The sequence below is a fragment of the Tenrec ecaudatus genome, chromosome X (assembly GCF_050624435.1).
Source record: "Tenrec ecaudatus isolate mTenEca1 chromosome X, mTenEca1.hap1, whole genome shotgun sequence".
In the NCBI taxonomy this organism is placed as follows: Eukaryota; Metazoa; Chordata; class Mammalia; order Afrosoricida; family Tenrecidae; genus Tenrec; species Tenrec ecaudatus.
Genome location: NC_134548.1, coordinates 166,428,922 through 166,445,954, shown reverse-complemented (window position 1 = coordinate 166,445,954; position 17,033 = coordinate 166,428,922). Strand labels below are relative to the sequence as shown.

Genomic DNA, 17,033 nt, shown 5'->3' with positions numbered 1-17,033 from the left:
AGGCAGATGCTCTGAGTACTAGGGAAACCTGGCTGTCCATCACAATAACCGTTCCCACCTCTTTCCTGTTGATTCACTGCTGACCCTTGCCCTCCCACCAAGGACCCAGTCAGTCCCAGTGTAGGCAAAGGTCCTAGTTCAATTAGAACCATTCTCACAGTTTAACCTGCTTTCCATAAAATACCAATCAGAAGAGTCTTCTGTGCCTTATGGTTGTGGTAAAAGGTATGTCCCAGGGCACTCCTTTTGTGGGTCTAGGAGATTATTCTGATAAATCCACTCTAACACAACTTCCCTAAGCTGTTGGATACCTTCATCTACAGTGTACCCAGGTAGGTCGAGTACTTCTAGTTGGTTTAATGTGGGCCATCTCACAGGCCATGCTTTTGTGAAGCAACCACATAACTCTTCGATCCTCTCTGAATCTCTTGAGCTGAGACATAGAAGTGTCTGGGGCTAGGGGCCCCATATCAAGAAGCTCAGTGTCCCACGCCAGGAGGAACCATTGCCCTCTGCATTCCCCAGGTTTCTGCCTGTTCGTATTAGGAAACTCAATCAGGTGTCTCTAAGTGTAGCACCCTTGTCCTGAGTCACCACCTGCACCGCACCTTTAGGCCTTTCTGAGACTTCATTCTAGCTACAGTTCTAGAGGACACAACTGGTTGGTGGTCGTGGTGGGATTTCCTAGGGGCTCTCTTCAATACCTTGTGAGGCATCTCTGCCCGGAAAGGCCCCAGATGCAGCCCCGTGAGGCATTTCAGCATTCCCAGCTTGGTTAGTCTGCTCAAGTGGGGGTTGTACTTCTGACAGCGGATTAGTCCTCCCACGTCAGAGGGCTGCAGCTGTTGACTGGGGTGGCTCAATAGGTTCTAGGGAGGGGTTCAGTACCTTCTTCTTCCTGATCATCAGCCCATATATTCCCTTGCCATGTTTCAGGGTCCCATTTCTTTCAGATTCATACCCTCACTTTATTATCACACTGTGTTGTGGGCATACAATCCAGCTTATGCGCTAATTCACGAGGTCGTATGATGAGACTCTGGATTTGGTTTTTGGCAATGTCGGTTCAATCGCTAGTGGAGAGAAGGTTCTCCTTTGTAGCACATGCAAAACTTTTAGGTGTTCTAATCGTCACTTGAGACTTGATCCTGTGTTTTGTAGATCATCCCTTTCCATAATTACACTTTCTGTTGTAAGGAGGACCAGCCAACCAGCTTCCCTATTCCTCTCACAAGACAGAACTGATGAAACATATAAACACATGATCACCCACAGCCTATCTTCTCACTAGCGCTTCACCTGTTGCTGTGTGTGTGTGTGTTTGTGTGTGTGTGTGTTTTCCTGTACTGTCTTGACAAGACCAGTGACCCAGGTGGAGCACCCTGCCGTGGTTCCCAGGGACCTTCCTTGGTCCCCGGGCCACTCACACACACACCTGGGCTTCATCCTAGAGTTCACTGCAACTGTTGTCCCTGAGGCCGCAGGTTCTTTCTTCTTCACCTGAGAGCTGGTGGCATCAGTTCACTCAGGGAGGAGTGCAGCCTCTTGGGAGATGATCAGAGGACCCTCTACAAGGAAGATGGCTGCTCCCCCCTGCCCCCCCCACACACACATACAACATGGGAAGGGGCCCAGGAGCTGTGAGGCCATAATACTCTTTCTGGTTAGTCATTTGTTAGATCCAATGAAACCGTCCTTGAGCAGGTGGGCAGACACACGACCCTCCATTCTGTTCCAGCCAGGATCACCTAGCGGGAGTTGAACTGTGCTTGGGGCAGAACCTCGGAGAAAGATGAGGCTTTCTACTCCCCTCAAAATTGCAGGCTCCCAATCCACAGAGGGCGCTCTCCACCATCCTGCAGGTTCCTGGACGGCCCCCAACAATGGTTGTTTAGCCTCCCTTCCAGACGTGAGCTTGCTCCTGCCCAGATGCCCACCGTACGCACCAGTGGAGCTCTCAGTGCCTCCACAGAGACCAGGCAGGTGCTTTCCTTGTCAAAGTCCAGTGGGTGGGTGGGAGCCAGGAGAGCTAGAATGAGTATTGAAATGTGTCTCTGGAGAGGGGGCACTTTGGTCACCAGAGAGGGGACTTCCCCGCATCCATCCCGGGGCCAGTTGCACCTGGCAGGAACTTCTCTGACTAAAGCAGGATACTCTGCCCAGGCAGCAGGAGACTAGACATGCCCAAGGGTGTGTGTGTGTGTGTGTGTGTGTGTGTGTGTGGTGTGTGTGTGTGTGGTGTGTGTGTGTGTGTGTGGTGTGTGTGTGCGTGTGGTATGTGTGGGGTGTGTGTGTGTGTGGTGTGTGGTGTGTGTGTGTGGGGTGTGGGGTGTGTGGTGTGTGTGTGTGTGTGGTGTGTGTGGGGTGTGTGTGTATGGTGTGTGGTGTGTGTGTGTGAGTGGGGTGTGTGTGCGCGTGGTGTGTGTGGTGTGTGGTGTGTGTGGTGAGTGTGTGTGTGGGTGTGTGGTGTGTGTGGTGTGTGTTTGTGCGTGTGTGTGGTGTGTGTGGTGTGTGTGTGTGGTGTGTGTGTGTGTGGTGTGTGTGGGGAGGGGTGTGTGGTTTGTGTGTGGGGTGTGGAGTATGTGTGGTGTGTGTGTGTGGTGTGTATGTGCGTGTGGTGTGTGGTATGTGGTGTGTGTGTGTGGTGTGTGTGGTGTGTGGTGTGTGTGTGGGGTGTGTGTGTGTGGGGTGTGTGTGTGTGGTGTGTGTGTGTGTGGTGTGTGTGGTGTGTGTGTGTATGGTGTGTGGTGTGTGTGTGAGTGGGGTGTGTGTGCGTGTGGTGTGTGTGTGTGTGGTGTGTGGTGTGTGTGGTGAGTGTGTGTGGGTGTGTGGTGTGTGTTTGTGCGTGTGTGTGGTGTGTGTGTGGTGTGTGTGTGTGTGGTGTGTGTGGGGAGGGGTGTGTGGTTTGTGTGTGGGGTGTGGAGTATGTGTGGTGTGTGTGTGTGTGGTGTGTATGTGCGTGTGGTGTGTGGTATGTGGTGTGTGTGTGGTGTGTGTGGTGTGTGGTGTGTGTGGGGAGGGGTGTGTGGTTTGTGTGTGGGGTGTGGAGTATGTGTGGTGTGTGTGTGTGTGGTGTGTATGTGCGTGTGGTGTGTGGTATGTGGTGTGTGTGTGGTGTGTGTGGTGTGTGGTGTGTGTGGGGAGGGTGTGTGGTGTGTGTTTGTGTGTGTGTGTGTGGTGTGTGTGGTGTGTGTGGTGTGTGTGTGTGTTGTGTGTGGAGGGGGTGTGTGGTATGTGTGTGGTGTGTATGTGGTGTGTGGTGTGTGTGTGGTGTTTGTGTGTAGTGTGTGTGGTGTGTTTTTGTGATGTGTGTGTGGTGTGTGTGTGGTGTGTGTGTGTGGTGTGTGTGTGGTGTGTGTGTGGTGTGTGTGTGGTGTGTGTGGTGTGTTTTTGTGATGTGTGTGTGGTGTGTGTGTGTGTGGTGTGTGTGTGGTGTGTGTGTGTGCGTGTGTGTGTGGTGTGTGTGGTGTGTGTGTGGTGTGTGTGTGTGTGTGGTGTGTGTGTTGTGTGTCGGGAGGGGGTGTGTGGTGTGTGTGTGTAGTGTGTGTGTGTGTGGTGTGTGTGTGTGTGGTGTGTGTGGGGAGGGGGGGTGTGGTGTGTGGGTGTGTGTTCGGAAAAGCAATGAAATTTGATTCCAGAAACCAGGCTGGAGGCCGCAGTTGCCCACAGACTGCACTCTGGTGTAAACCAGAGCATTCACACACTGCAAAAGTAGTGCTGACATTTTCAACACCAGAGATTCTTGGTCCGGCCAGTGTTTCCACTGGCGATTCCTAGGTACAAACCAAACTCAGTGCCACCGGGAGGATGCCGACGCGCTGCGCACTCGTGGGACAGCGTAGACGTGCCCTGTGAGTGCCTGAGACTGTCAGCCAACTGCTGAGTGTCCGGAGATTTCCTCCGGGGGACCCTAGACACAGCGCGGAGGAGAAGACAGACCGGCTCCTGAGGAAGGACCTCATGCTTGTGCAGCTGAGGGTCAGCGAGTAGCAGGGAGAGGCCTGCTGAGTTCCATGGGACACAGAGGTAGTTACGGCGCCTTCAAACGGGGTCCTCCATGGTTGTGAGCATGGAGCAGGCCGGGCCGGGATGCGGCTCACTCGGGAATGACGTTCTCAGCAAACAACGGTAGCACCCCCAGGCAAGAGGGTGCGCTATGGAAGCGGTCCAAGATTCGCCGCAGGATTCTTTCTAGTGCGCGTTCCTGTTTGCTTGCTTGCACCTCCCCGCACGCTGACGAGGGCCAGGCACAGGGAAGGACACGACCACCAGCTGTTCAGAAAGACCACTTCTGGAACGTGGCGGGCATTTGGCCAGCAGCTCTTCATTCACCCTCCCTGAGCCGGTGACCACACTGATTTCTGATCATGCGGGTGGCCTCCAGCTGCCCCTTAAGCAAGGCAACTCTGCTTGGAGAGCATTGGGGGGAGGTTCCTAAAGGGAGGGCACTTGTCCCTTTCTTAAATAGCATGCAACCGATGGAGAAAACTGTTCCATGACCAGGAAGGTCTAGCTTCTCCTCTTGGAAACATCTCAAGGTGCAGGAGAAAGACCAAACGTGCGAAGGAAACAGAAATTATTTCTCTACTGATTGGTACAGAAGCATTATTTTGTGGCCCTACACACGAGTTTTCCTTTGGGAAAATATTTCTGGACTGGCTTTTACTGGTACGTAGTTAGGAGGGAAGTAGATACTGCGTTTAAACCTGCAAAGGAAAAGAAAATATGAATGAGGGCATCCAGTATGTTCTCTCAGTGGAGGTTAAGGAACGGCCGCAGGCTACATGGAGAAGGGTCAACTTAATGACACCGTGTGTGGAGGCTTGTACACCGAAAAGGGAAATCCACGAACTCTCAGCCTCCGCTCTGCGCTTCTGAACTAGAATTCATTCTTCCAAGTTGCTCAGGGAAGGTGACATTGTTTCTGCACGCCCCCACCGGGACAGCTGGATAATGCTGAGGGAAATGAATTCAGAGCCACCACGTGTCCTACTAAGGAGTCTCTCAGCCGTGCCCTCTGCCCAGGAACAAAGGCAGAATTCCTGGATTCCCTGCACTCGGTTGTCATATTCAGGGGGTTATGGCAAACTAAGAGAAATGAACGGAGTGACCAAAAGCAGTGTTAGGGTGTGCCAAAGTCTGTGTCAGGCTGCCCACGTGGTCTGCTGTCGAACCAGAGCTTCCCGAGGCCCTAGTATGGAGGGCCTTGCCTGGGTGGATGGACTTAGGGTTGCCAAGGGAGGCGTACGCTTCAAAGCAGCTCTGGTCGCCCGTCAGTGGTGGAGGGGCTGTGTTGCTGCTCGCCAACGTGGAAGAAATGATTGCAGTCTGGACAGGTACGCTTTGCTGCCGCGCGTGCCGGGAAGGTTGCACAGCTGTGTGCCTGCAGTTGGGAGGGGGCATGTCGAGCGGGGACGGGGGAGATACCAAGGGATGTAGAATAATGAGAATGAAATAAAAGGAGGCTGCAAACACCGAGGAGCAAGATAGAGAGCTGAGATTGGGGCGGGTATGAGCACTTCCTTGGTCAGGCTGGCACTTGGACAAATCGGCCAGGTGTGCTAGAGAGGTGCGAGGCGGAGAAGGGACACCGAGGGAAAGCAGGTCAAGAAAAACGGAGCCCAGCAAACACCATGGCAAAGAGTGCAGCTTGGCCTGCGAGGACATGGACGCTGAGGCGCCTGCACGTGGCCCTGAAACAGGGCTCCCCGAGGCCAGAGAGAGGAGGGGCCCAGAGGAGTGGACTAGCCCGGGGATGGGGACAACGGGGCTGCTCTTGCTCTTGGAGGGAAACAGGGGGGACCCAAAGTAGCTGCGGCCACCCTTTGAACGTGAAGGGGCGTCAGAGAAGCTCCGCGTGTGGTGCGAACCCCGCACTTCATCTGGGAAGAACGAAAGGCAACAAAGAGCTCGGTGCACTTAGTTTCAAGTCGACCCAGCTGTCTGCTGGTTGCAAAGAGCCAGCACCCACTCCTCTTGAGCCCCCTGGGGGGCATGCCGAGGAGTTGCTCCCGCGCTTGCGACCGGCAGCCCGATGCCGACCGCGTCCATGTCGTTTGAAAGCCTCCGCAAAGGTGTGCTTCCTGTGCACACCGATAGGCACATTCTTTGGCTGGCACTCGCATCCGTGGTCTCTCAGATGAGAGACGCTTCCCTGCAGCACTCCTGACTCCGTGCCAAGCCCCACCAGAATTGCGCCAGATGCCCATAATTCTAGAAACGGGGTCTTCCTTTCGGCTTTTCTTATTCAAAATGTATAAAAATCTAACAAGCAAACACGGCCCCACAGACTCACACAGTGCTAGGGTAGATTCTGACTCACCGTGACCCTGTGGGGCAGGCAGAGCACCACGTCTGCGCTGCTACAGAGGCCTTGACAGGTGTGGCCCCGAGTCAGATGTACCTAACGCCACATCGCTTTTGATCTCTTGACCGCTGCTTCCAGGAGTGCTGGTTGTGGGTCCAAGGAAGGCAAAGTCCTCGACAGCTTTCAACGTGTCTCCATCGACCATGATGTTCCCTAGTGGTACAGAGGTTCCGGGTCTTCCGTCCACGGACTTGTAGTCCATACTGGAGGCTGCAGCCCTTGCTCTTCCTCCGCAAGGGCTTCAAGTCCTCCGCACTCTCAGCAAGCAGTGTGGTGTCCTCTGCAGTCTTTTCAAAGATCATCTACAGCTGAGTAGGGTCCTCACGGGCGAATGGCCTTGCATAGTCAAAGAACCACACGTAAACGTCTTTCTGCTATTGCCTGCTCTGAGCCAAGGTCCCTCCTTCATCAGCAATGCTTTTGCTTTTTCCACGTCATCTTCAGAATCCAGCCTGAACTTCTGGCAGTTCCCTGGCAATGTGCTGCCGTGGTCGTTGTTGGGTGCCCTGAAGGAAAATGTTACTTGTGGGCACAATCAGTGACATCGTTCTATAGCTTGAGCATTTTGCTGAGTCACCGTTCTTGGGAATGGGCACAAATATAGATCTTTTCCAGTCAGTTGGCCAGGTACCTCTCTTCCCAATTTCTGGGCCCAGATTAGTGAGTGCTTCCGGTGCTTCTTCAGCTCGCTGAAACACTTCAGTGAGCCTTCAGTCAATTCCTGGAGCCGTGTTTTTGGCCAATGCCTTCAGTGCCGTTTGAACTCCTTCCTTCAGCACCAATGGTTCTTGCTCATATGCAACCCCCTGAAATGCTGGGCTGTCGACAAGTTCTTTCTGGTACAGCGACTCAGTGTGTTCTTTCCATCTTAGCTTGATGCTTCCTGCAGCATTCCATATTTTGCCTTTAGGCTCTTTCAGAATTGCAATTCGAGGCTGGGATTCTCTCCGCTTCAGTTGTACCCAGCATGCTCTTCTCTTTGGGCTTGCTCTAATTCTAGGTCCTTGCACACTTCGTTATGATATGTGACTTTGTTTTCTCAAGCTGCCCCCCGACATTTTCTACTTAACTCTGTGGCTTCACCCTTTCTTCCACGTGCTGGAGCTACTCTGCAATTGAGAGCAACTTTCAGAGTCTCTGCTGACAGCCACTTGGATCTCCTCATTCTTTCCTGTCTGGTTTTGTTTTAATGTCTTTTGCTTTCTTCATCAACGATGGGCTTGATGTCCTCCCGCCGCTCATCAGGTCTTTTGTCATTAGTGCCCAGTGCTGTTCTTGAGATGTTCTCAAAAATTCAGGTGGGATCGACTCAAGGTCGTAGTTTGGCCCCATTGGACTCGTTTTCGTTTCCTTCAGCTTTCCCTTGAACTTACATGTGAACAGTTGATGGTCTGTTGTCCGGTTGCTCCCTGGTCTGGTCTTAGCTGCCGATTTTGCGCTTCTCCGCCGTGTCTCCCCGGAGATGTACACAATTTGATTCCTGGGAATTCCGTCTCGGGAAGTCCATGTGTATTGTGGAAAACCGGTATTTGCTCTGATCTACTGGTTGGCTTTGCAAAACCCTATCCTGTGATCTCCAGCTTCATGTTTATCACTAAGTCCACCTGTTCCAACCACTGGGGGCGGGGGGAGGGGGGGGGGAAGAAGACCAGAGTTGCAGGCCTTTCACTACCTGATCTCAAAACCCATCCCACAGCCACAATAGTCAAAACAGCAAGACATCTGCTGGACAGATACACCCAGAGAAGGAAGGGACGTAATATGCACATGAGATAGACTGAGACCACTTGAATTACGTAGAAACCGCAGAAATAAAACCACTCACCGGCAGGCAACTGATTTTCAACAAAGAACCCCAAAAACTTACATGGGAAAGGGACACCCTCTTCAACAAATGGTACTTGGGGAAAATTGGATCTCCAGCTGCACAAAAGTGAAACATGAGCCCCAAGGCATAAAAACGACAATAATGAAACAACTTCCACCCACAACAACGAGCTCTAGGTGAACTAGAGACCTAAAAGGGCATCCCAGAGCTACACAGATCATCAATGAGAAAAGCGGGACCAACTCAAGGGGCCTATTGGGCCACTTGTACATACTATGAATTATAATAAAGGAAACACAACCAGTGGAAGGCAACATAGATGGTTAAGAGTCATTCAAAATAAGATACTTCTGAACATAAAAAAAATGAAGCAGACTCCACCCAAAGAGTAAAGTGAGAACCCACAAAGTGGGGGGAATTATTTAGTAACGACACAGTGGACAAGGGAAGAATCGCTAAAATCTACTGAATTATGCAACACCTCAACGAGGAAAGAAAATTAATGGAGCTAAAAGGTGTGTGAGGGACACGAACAGAGAATTCACTGGAGCAGACACTGGAATCAGGGATAACAAGCACAGGACAAGCACAAGGCAAACCAACACACCGATGAGATACTACCCACCATGATATCTCCATTCAAGAACAGGGAACCAGCACATACTGGAGGGTGTGGGGACATTTGAACTCTTGTACACTGCTGCCGGGCTTGCAAATACGCACTACCATCGTGGCGTGCGTTACGGCACTACCTAAAGCCACCGCCGGGTGGGTACACAACTACCGGAGGGCCCAACAATAACTCTGCTGGGTATAGACCCCAAAGAAGTAGGAGGCAGAGCATGCAAAGACATAAGCTCTTCCATATTCACTGCAGCACCGTTCACAATGGCAAGAAGCTGGAAAGAGCCCAAATGCCCACATCAGTAGGAGAACGGATAAAGAAACTCTGGTACGTGCAATACACACTATGGGATACTGTGCACCCCGACAAAACAGTGATGAAATTACGAAGCAGCTCGAGGCATGAGTAGACCCGGAAACCACCATGATTTAGGAAGTTAGTCCATCACAAAAGGATGTATCCTGTATGACCTTCACTCCTGTAAGGATGAGAACCAAGACGCCTTGCTTCTGCTTGCAGGTCACAGGGTCTTCTAGTCTGGCCCCCAAAGCCACAAGGCAACGTGTCTTCCTAGTCCCTCTCCATTCTGCTTCTCCCCGTTATCTGCACATCTTCAAAACCACTTCAAGAGGGGTGGCCTGACACCAGATAGGCCCAGATTCCCATGCTGTGGCCGAGAGGAAGACGATCAATCAATCGCTGCCCTATAGCACAGTTCTGGGGTCCTCCCCAATCAACAGACACTCCTTTCAGAGTAATTAGTGACTCTTAATGGGGGCTCAGAAGAAAAGGAACTGGGGACACGTCCGTATGCGAGAAAGTGACCACTCTTTTGACTGGTGGGTAAACCGCGTGGGGCAGCCCAATAGTAAGTAAAATGCTTCACATTACTTATATGGACCCCACGGGGAAAATATGTCTAGAATCAGGTTCCTAAAAGGGCACTTGACCTAATTTCTATCCAGGCCCCAAGGGACACGGGCAGTGGCCTAGTGGCAACTGGGACATTAGACTCTCACCTTTCGACATGTACAACACCCTTGACTGTCCACACCAGAAGGACCCGAATTGGAAACCCCACTAAGCAGAGTGGACTTGACCTTAAACTCGCTTGTAGTGTACCTAAGGAACTGAAATCTTCCAATGAACTGGAAGCTGAAATGCCCTAGGGGGAGGAGAATCAGAGGACTGCTAGATCAAGGTTGGGCACTTGTCGGTCAGTGAACCTTGGTTTGGTTCAGATCGCCTGCTGTGAGGTGGCCCAGCAATTGGCGACTGAGGACCAGCAAAAGAGTTGCTGTTTTCATACTCTCTCGCTCTCTCTCTGCCTTTGGGTGGGGGTGCCATGTGTCAGTCTACCAGGCCTGGTTCTGGCTTTGTCAAGAAGTGTTCCTAAAAGCACTGTGTTATCTCCAACCCTTACGGGTTGGGTAACCAGTGTCCAGTCACCTAAGTTCCAAAGCCAACACTTCGCGTAGTGTCGTCTAAAAAGGTGTCTTACACAAGGAGACATTCTTTTCCTCCACAGAGTTTCTTAAATGCCGTCGCATTGACTCAAGTAATGACACTATTGATGAAATTATGGGATTCCGCTCCCTGGGGATGACGTAGGCTACACTTCAACCAAACGATAATGATGTCTGTAAAGTAAAATAGGGGCATGCGTAAACCATATACATGACTGTTAACCTCTAAATCGATCATAGCGCTAGTATGAGAAGAATTACTTCTTGTGACATGGCCCCACGAGGGGAGTGCAGAACATAACAGTTGCTATAGCAACGTGTGTTGAAGAAACCAAATGGTGTCCACCTGTCGGGAAGAAAAAGGAAAGAAAAAGAAAAAGTCTGGGTCCTTAAAGACCTGCCTTAGAACAAGCAGCCATCTAGGTGAGCAGCCAGCTAGGTCCACCCAGAAGAAGCAAACCTGCCTGTGTGATCCAACGATTGTAAATAATAAAATTTCCCACACGTGGAAGAGGCAATGGTACCAGAACCTCATTCTAAATGCTTGGTTTGCTGAACGCCATGGATGATCGTGGAAGGGTCCAAAATCCATTTTCCGGGTCCCTACGGGGAGTGAGGCTCCCATGCATCCCCACTGACCATAGTCTGGGATTGTTGATAGCCTTACTCTCAAAGGAAGAGCTGTAAGTCAGATGTTATCAGCTGGAGTCAGGCTGCAATGTCACACCTTGTTTTCTAATCTCTCTTTTGTCCTGTTTGGAGTTTATCTCCGTTTTAAAATACGTCCTTTCAAATTGAAGCTTTGTCTCCCTTTCCTTTGACCAGTGTTGCTGGGTCCCTTTTGCTTTTCTGTCTTGTTTTGCATGCGGTTCTGTGTAGGGAGGTCAGATTCAGATGCGTGGCACTGGAAAGGTCACCCCAGAACAAAGGGAAAGAAACAGGAGCTGGCAGAGTGGGAGCCTTCCCCTGGAGCCAGCGCCTTGAAGGTGGACTTCTTAGCCTCATAAATTGTGAGAAAAGAAACTCCTGTTTGTGAAAGCTACCCTGTTGAGGCCTTTCACCTATAGCAGCCCTAGAGAACTATGGACAGTAGTGAAGTTTGAACCAGAGAAAGGCCATTTTCGAACCATATAACACTAAACAAGTAGATTTTTAAGTGGGGTATGCACACAGAAATGTTCCTTTTGTTCTTGTCTTTTCCAACTCCCTGTATCATTGTAGCTATGAAAATGGAGGGGAGTCTCTTGTAGGTAGTATACAGATGGGTCATGTGTTATGTGTAATGGCTACCAAACACTCTCATTGAACTTACATGTGTAAATAATTTACATTTGATGTAATTATTGACAACTTAGGATTGAAATCCCTTTGTTGTTGTTTTCTGTTTGGTCCTTTCTCCTGCTTCCCCTTCCCTACCTTTCTGTGGATCATGGAAATATTTGTATACAATTCTGTTTCCCTCAATGAGAGTGTTTTTAAGTGTCTCTCTGGCCTTCCTGATTTTAGCGGTTGCTCTCCGTATTATAGTGCAAATAGGTAACGTAACATAACGCAATCTACTGGAGCCGACCGACACGCTACCACGTTCAGTGCAGTGTAAGATCATAGCTTTGTAATCTGGACCCTGCCCAGTAGCATATGATCCATGTAAATAGTTCCTCTACGGTCATTAAGAAGCACACCTGGCAGGTTCAAACCAACAGCTTTCCCAGTAGCAGTCATGCAATTAACCATTTAAAAAAACTTTTTTTTTTTTTTTAAAGCGGCGACTTGCCTGGTTAGACTGCCCCTCACCGTGACACTAGAGGGCAGGGCAGACCTTTCCCTTTGGGTTCAGAGGCTTTTCAAATCCTTGCTGGAGCAGACAGCCTCAGCTTTCTCCCTGGGGAGACTGGTGGCCTCGAACCACTGACTCTGTGGCTAGCAGCTCAATGGGTCGCCCACTCCTCCAACGGGACTCCAGAGGCTTTTCGCGTTAGGCACCTTAAAACCCTTGCCCCTTCCGCTCCGTAAAGTCATTCCGCTCTGAGGTCACAAATTCCATCTCAGTCCTCCAGCGCAGCTGTAATAGAACCACCACAGATGGGTGGTTAAAAACAGAAAGAAAGAAACAGGGAAAACGTTTCCTCCGCACAGTTTAAACCCAAACAACCAAACATGCAAACCCACTGCCACCGACTGGATTCGGCCTCACAGCGACCCTATACAGTGTTTTCGCGGGCGTGGATCGTTATGGGAGCAGCCAGCTTCATCTTCTTTTCCCCAAGGGGCGAGCTCTTGTGAATTGGAACCACCGACCTGCATACCGCGCCAGCGCCCAACCCGCAGCCCCACCAGGGCTCCTGCCTCACAGTGGAGCAGGAGCAGCCTGCCTCATCTCTCTGCCTCCGGCCAACTGGTGGGTGGGAACCGCTGATCTTGTGATCAGCAGCTCAAGGCTTAGCCCACGACACCACCGGGGCTCCTCCACTTCGCTATTAAGAAATTCCCATGGCGATCGAAAGGAGGACAAGAAGGAGACGCGCTAAAATTGACCGTGGTGGTGACTGTACAACCCGTTTTAGATACGATTGAGGGGTAGCATTGTGTGCCATGCTCGTTATGTACCAGTGAAGCGTTTGTACCTTTGTTTTGTTGTTTAAACAAAGAAAAGAAATGCACGTGGTGAGAGGCTGCTGGAAATCGCCGAGGACCTCTGTCTGTCCCAGTACATGCTCTTGGCTCTGGCGCCTCGCTCCTGAGGAGCCACCCTTGGGAAATGAGGTCCCAGTACTCTGAGATTGTGGAACCCAGGGGGGTGCAAACAGGTATGCTCACGACCAACGTTTTGCCAGTTTGAACGTACCCCAGAACATCTACAGAGCCCAGTATTCCTGAGAAATCCTTGAGTCGGCCTCACGATTGGACGTGCACGAGTGAGCGAGATCGTGTGTCGTGGTCAGGTCACCCTGTACTTGGCAATGGGGGAGGCAGCGGCGGAACTCACGGCTGTGAACGTGCAGAGGCACGCAAACACCACTGAGGAGCTGGCTCCCCTCTTCCCGTGGGGTGAGCGCTGCAGTGCCTGGGGGGCGGGGCTAGTGGCACTAACAGTCTGGGCACGGGTGACTGCACCAGATGCCCGTGGGTAGGCTGAGCTCGCATTTCTACCTCCACTCCCTCCCTGCACCTGCTCGGGCCAAGCAGAGCAGGGTTGGAAGCTAGGCTGTCCCACTGGTGCCTGTTGTCATCACTACCCCCAATGCGGTCCCATCCCAACCCCTGTCCCCAGGTCCCCAAGCCTCCCTATGCAGCTAGAGAGATCTTTGTCACCCGTTGGGTTGGCGAGCCCCAGTCCCACCCCTGTCCCCAGTACCAGGAGCCCCGCAGGAAGTCCAGACAGTGACCTCTGCCTTCAGATCCTCTGAGACCTTCTCTGAGGCCTGCTGCTCTCCAGCTTTGGCAGCCTGGGATGGATGCCACAGGGAGGCTTTGTGGCCTGCTCCAGTAGGCCCAGGGACACCACAGCACAGCCCGTGACATGAGGGCCACCGCCCCAGTCTGCTGCTCTTGTCCCCTTCCCTTCCTCGGATTCTTACCCAAGTGTTTCTGAGAAGGACAGGGGCGTGCCCTAGGAGGGAGGTCTGTGGCACGACCAGTCCCTTCCTGCTCCTCACCCCCAGAGACACCCACCCCATCCCGCAGGGACCCTCCAACAGGGTGCAAACGCAGCAGCAACACTGAATGAGATTTATTGAAGAGAAGCATAAACCGCCCAAGGGAAGAAGGGATCACAACTGAGGGGGCAAGTCACCCCACCAGGAGCCCCCAGTGCCTCGCTCCCCCTGAGGTCCCCAAGGAACACCCCACCCCCACCCCCACCCCCCCACCCCCGGACAGGCAGGGAAGAAATCTGGAAAACACGGCAGAGCACAGTGCACCACGTGAAGGAAACGGAGCCACAAACAACAGCTTCGGTGAATCATGAAGCAGGGTCTCCACAGTCTCCTCGCAGCTGCCGGGCCCCGGGGTCCATCCTTCCTCCCGGCCGGCGGTGGCTCTCGGGGTGAGGGCGGCCACTCCCTGGTCTGTGTGTGCTGCCCACTGTCCTCTGGGCCAGGGCCCGTCTCTCCCGGAGGGAGGAGCTGCTCAGGGGCGGGGAGCAGGTGGGAGGGGAGAGGGAAAGGAGACACGCGTGCACACACATGCTTGCGCACGCGCGCGCGCACGCACACTTGCACGACAGCAAGCAACAGCTGGCCAGTCTCTATGCAGGAAAAGCCGGGCCGGAGCCCCAGGGAGGCAGTGGGCCGGGGCGAGGGCGCGGGTCTCCCGGTGCCTGTGGTCTGGGACCCTGGAGGCAGGTGTGGGGCTGGGGCTGGGTGGTGGCGCTGCGGCTGCGAGGCCTTGGGATGGGGATGGGGGCTTGGGGTGGTGCCCGCGGCCAGGATGCCGCCTACTGGTCCGAAGAGGAGCCCTCGGAGGACTCGAGCAGGCTCGTGTCACCCGCCTCGCCCTCATTCTCTGGCTCTTCCAGGATGGGCTGGAGCCGCTCGCCGGGGACCTCGGCCGCCGCCTCTTGGGCCTCCATGGCCACTGGGTCTCCAGCCTGGACAAGGCCCTCACGCCCACAGCCTGGGCCTGCCCCGGGGGTGCTGCCCACCTGCGCTGGGGCGCTGTCCACGCTGGCTCCGAGGGCCTCTGCAGGGCCTGCGTGCCCGATACCTCCAGGGGCCGGGGCAGGGGCAGGGGCAAGGGCAGAGGTTGGGGGAGGGTCGCCTCCCTCTACCAGTGCCCTGTCACCCTCTGCCGGAGGGTTGCCTCTGCCCTCTGCTGCAGGTGCCCCAGCCCCGGGGCCGGCCCCTTCCTCAGGCGGGGCCCGGTCATTCCTAAACAGAGTGGTCTCCCACGACTCGGACTCCCGCACCAGCCCCAGCATCTCCAGGAAACTGGGCGCCCTCCCGACCAGTCTCAGCTTGCGCAGCGCCTCATCCAGGGGCTCGATGAGGGTGGCCTTGGTGAGCACCTGCCTCAGGCGCAAGTGGTCGGCCGCGGCGCTGGCCAGGGCGCCCTTCTCCACGGCCCTCTGCAGCACGACCTCCAGCCGCAGCACGAAGGCGGACAGGCGCTCGCCTCGCCTCTGCTGGGCCGTCAGACACCTCAGCCGCGTGGCCGCCTCCGAGTCGGTGTCCCCGAAGACCTGGGCCAGGGCGTCCAGGCACTCCTGCGCAGAGCGCGCGGGGTTCTCCGCAAGGAGCCCGCGTACTAGCTGCAGGGCTGTGCCGCGCAGGCCCTCAAGCAGCCGCCGCCGCCGCTCCCGCTCTGAGACCGACTGCCACACCTGCAGCATGTCGCTGGCGTGGTCCAGCCAGGCCTCGAAGGGCTCCTCCCCAGGGCCTGGCTCCTCGCCCCGCCCGGAGAAGACGCCCAGCGGCTGGTAGCGCACCGTCTCCACCCAGGGCTGGACCGCCTGGCTGACGGAGCGCAGCCAGCACACGCGCCGCAGCCCCAGTCCCAGGGCGCCGGCCACGCTCTCCGCAGTCTGGCCCTGCTGCTCCAGGAAGTGGAACACGCGGCCCAGGACCTCCTCGCCCGAGCAGCGGGGCACGCACACCACGCGCCAGGGCCCCCCGCTGCCCGGGACCTCGCGGGGCACCAGCGCGTAGTCCACCTCCTGCGCCAGCTCCACCAGGGCCGCGGCGGCGTTCTCCTCCTCGCGGAACACGCGGCCGAGCACCGAGAAGCGGCCCAGAGGCCACAGCGCCGCCTCCAGGGCCTCGTGCACCTCGGCCTCCTCACAGTCCTCCGGGATGCCCAGCACCAGCAGGCCCCTGCGCGCGCTCACCCCCATCCAGCGGCACCAGTCGCGCAGCATCGCCACCGCCATGGCGCCCGGCGCGGCGAGGCTCAGCTTCTGGCGAGGGGCAGTCCTGGGGACAGGAGCGGGAGTGAGCAGGTCAGAGGCGCCGCCGGGATCCTCCCCGACCACCCGGGTCCCCGCCGCCGCCCACTCTCCCGGGGGCGGAGGTGCGTGGCTGCCGCCCGGGAGCGCCCAAGCCTCTCCCTCCCTACCTTCTCCTCGCCGCCGCCGCCGCCTGGGCTAACTAGCCTCGCGGTGGGCTGCGTCTGCCGGGCTCCCGGAGCCTAGGTGCCTCTGTCTGGCCAGTGCCGCTCTCAGATGCTGCCCTCCCGCAGCCCGGCACGTGGCCCGTGCGCCTGCTCGCCTCGGTCTCTGCAGTGCGGACCTGGGTCTGGCTGTGGAACAGCGACCCCCTTGTCGCCCGGGAGACCGCTGGGCCATTGGCGCGCGAGGGTCACGAGGCTGGGCGGCTGCAGCCTCTGGCACAGGCGCGGGCGCCCCAGGCAGCGCGTGACGTCACCGGCCCCCTCCCCATGTCCAGCCTGGCTTCACACCTGTGCCGCCCAGGTAACTTCTGGGGCGATGGCGAGGCCAGAGCAAGCACCCCGGGTGGGGCGGAGGGGAGGGGAGGCGCGCTCAGGTCTCTTCCCCTTGCTGTTCCTTCCCTTCCCTTCCCAGTGGTCACCCCTACCCAGTTGCTGTGCTCCTGTCCCTGTGCCAGGTACCGAGCACCTGTTCTAGGTCGGATACATTGGAAGCCAGGCGCCTTAGGGTGCAGGGGTCTTGGGTCCAGGCTGGCAGGAAAGCTGGAAGCCTGCCTCGGCCCCAGCTGTCTGGAGCCCGCGGCCCGTGCTTGGCTTGGCATGGTGTCTCAAGAATCAGCCTGCCTGCCTCTGAGAAAGCAGCAG

General features: G+C 55.1%; 1 protein-coding gene across 1 annotated transcript; it reads right to left on the bottom strand.

Moving 5' to 3' along the window:
* Positions 1-14,721: 14,721 nt before the first annotated feature.
* LOC142433849 (paraneoplastic antigen-like protein 6B) lies at positions 14,722-16,152 on the bottom strand. Its single transcript, XM_075538502.1, has one exon. It carries the CDS (start codon positions 16,150-16,152, stop codon positions 14,722-14,724), a length of 1,431 nt encoding a protein of 476 aa, XP_075394617.1.
* Positions 16,153-17,033: the final 881 nt, after the last annotated feature.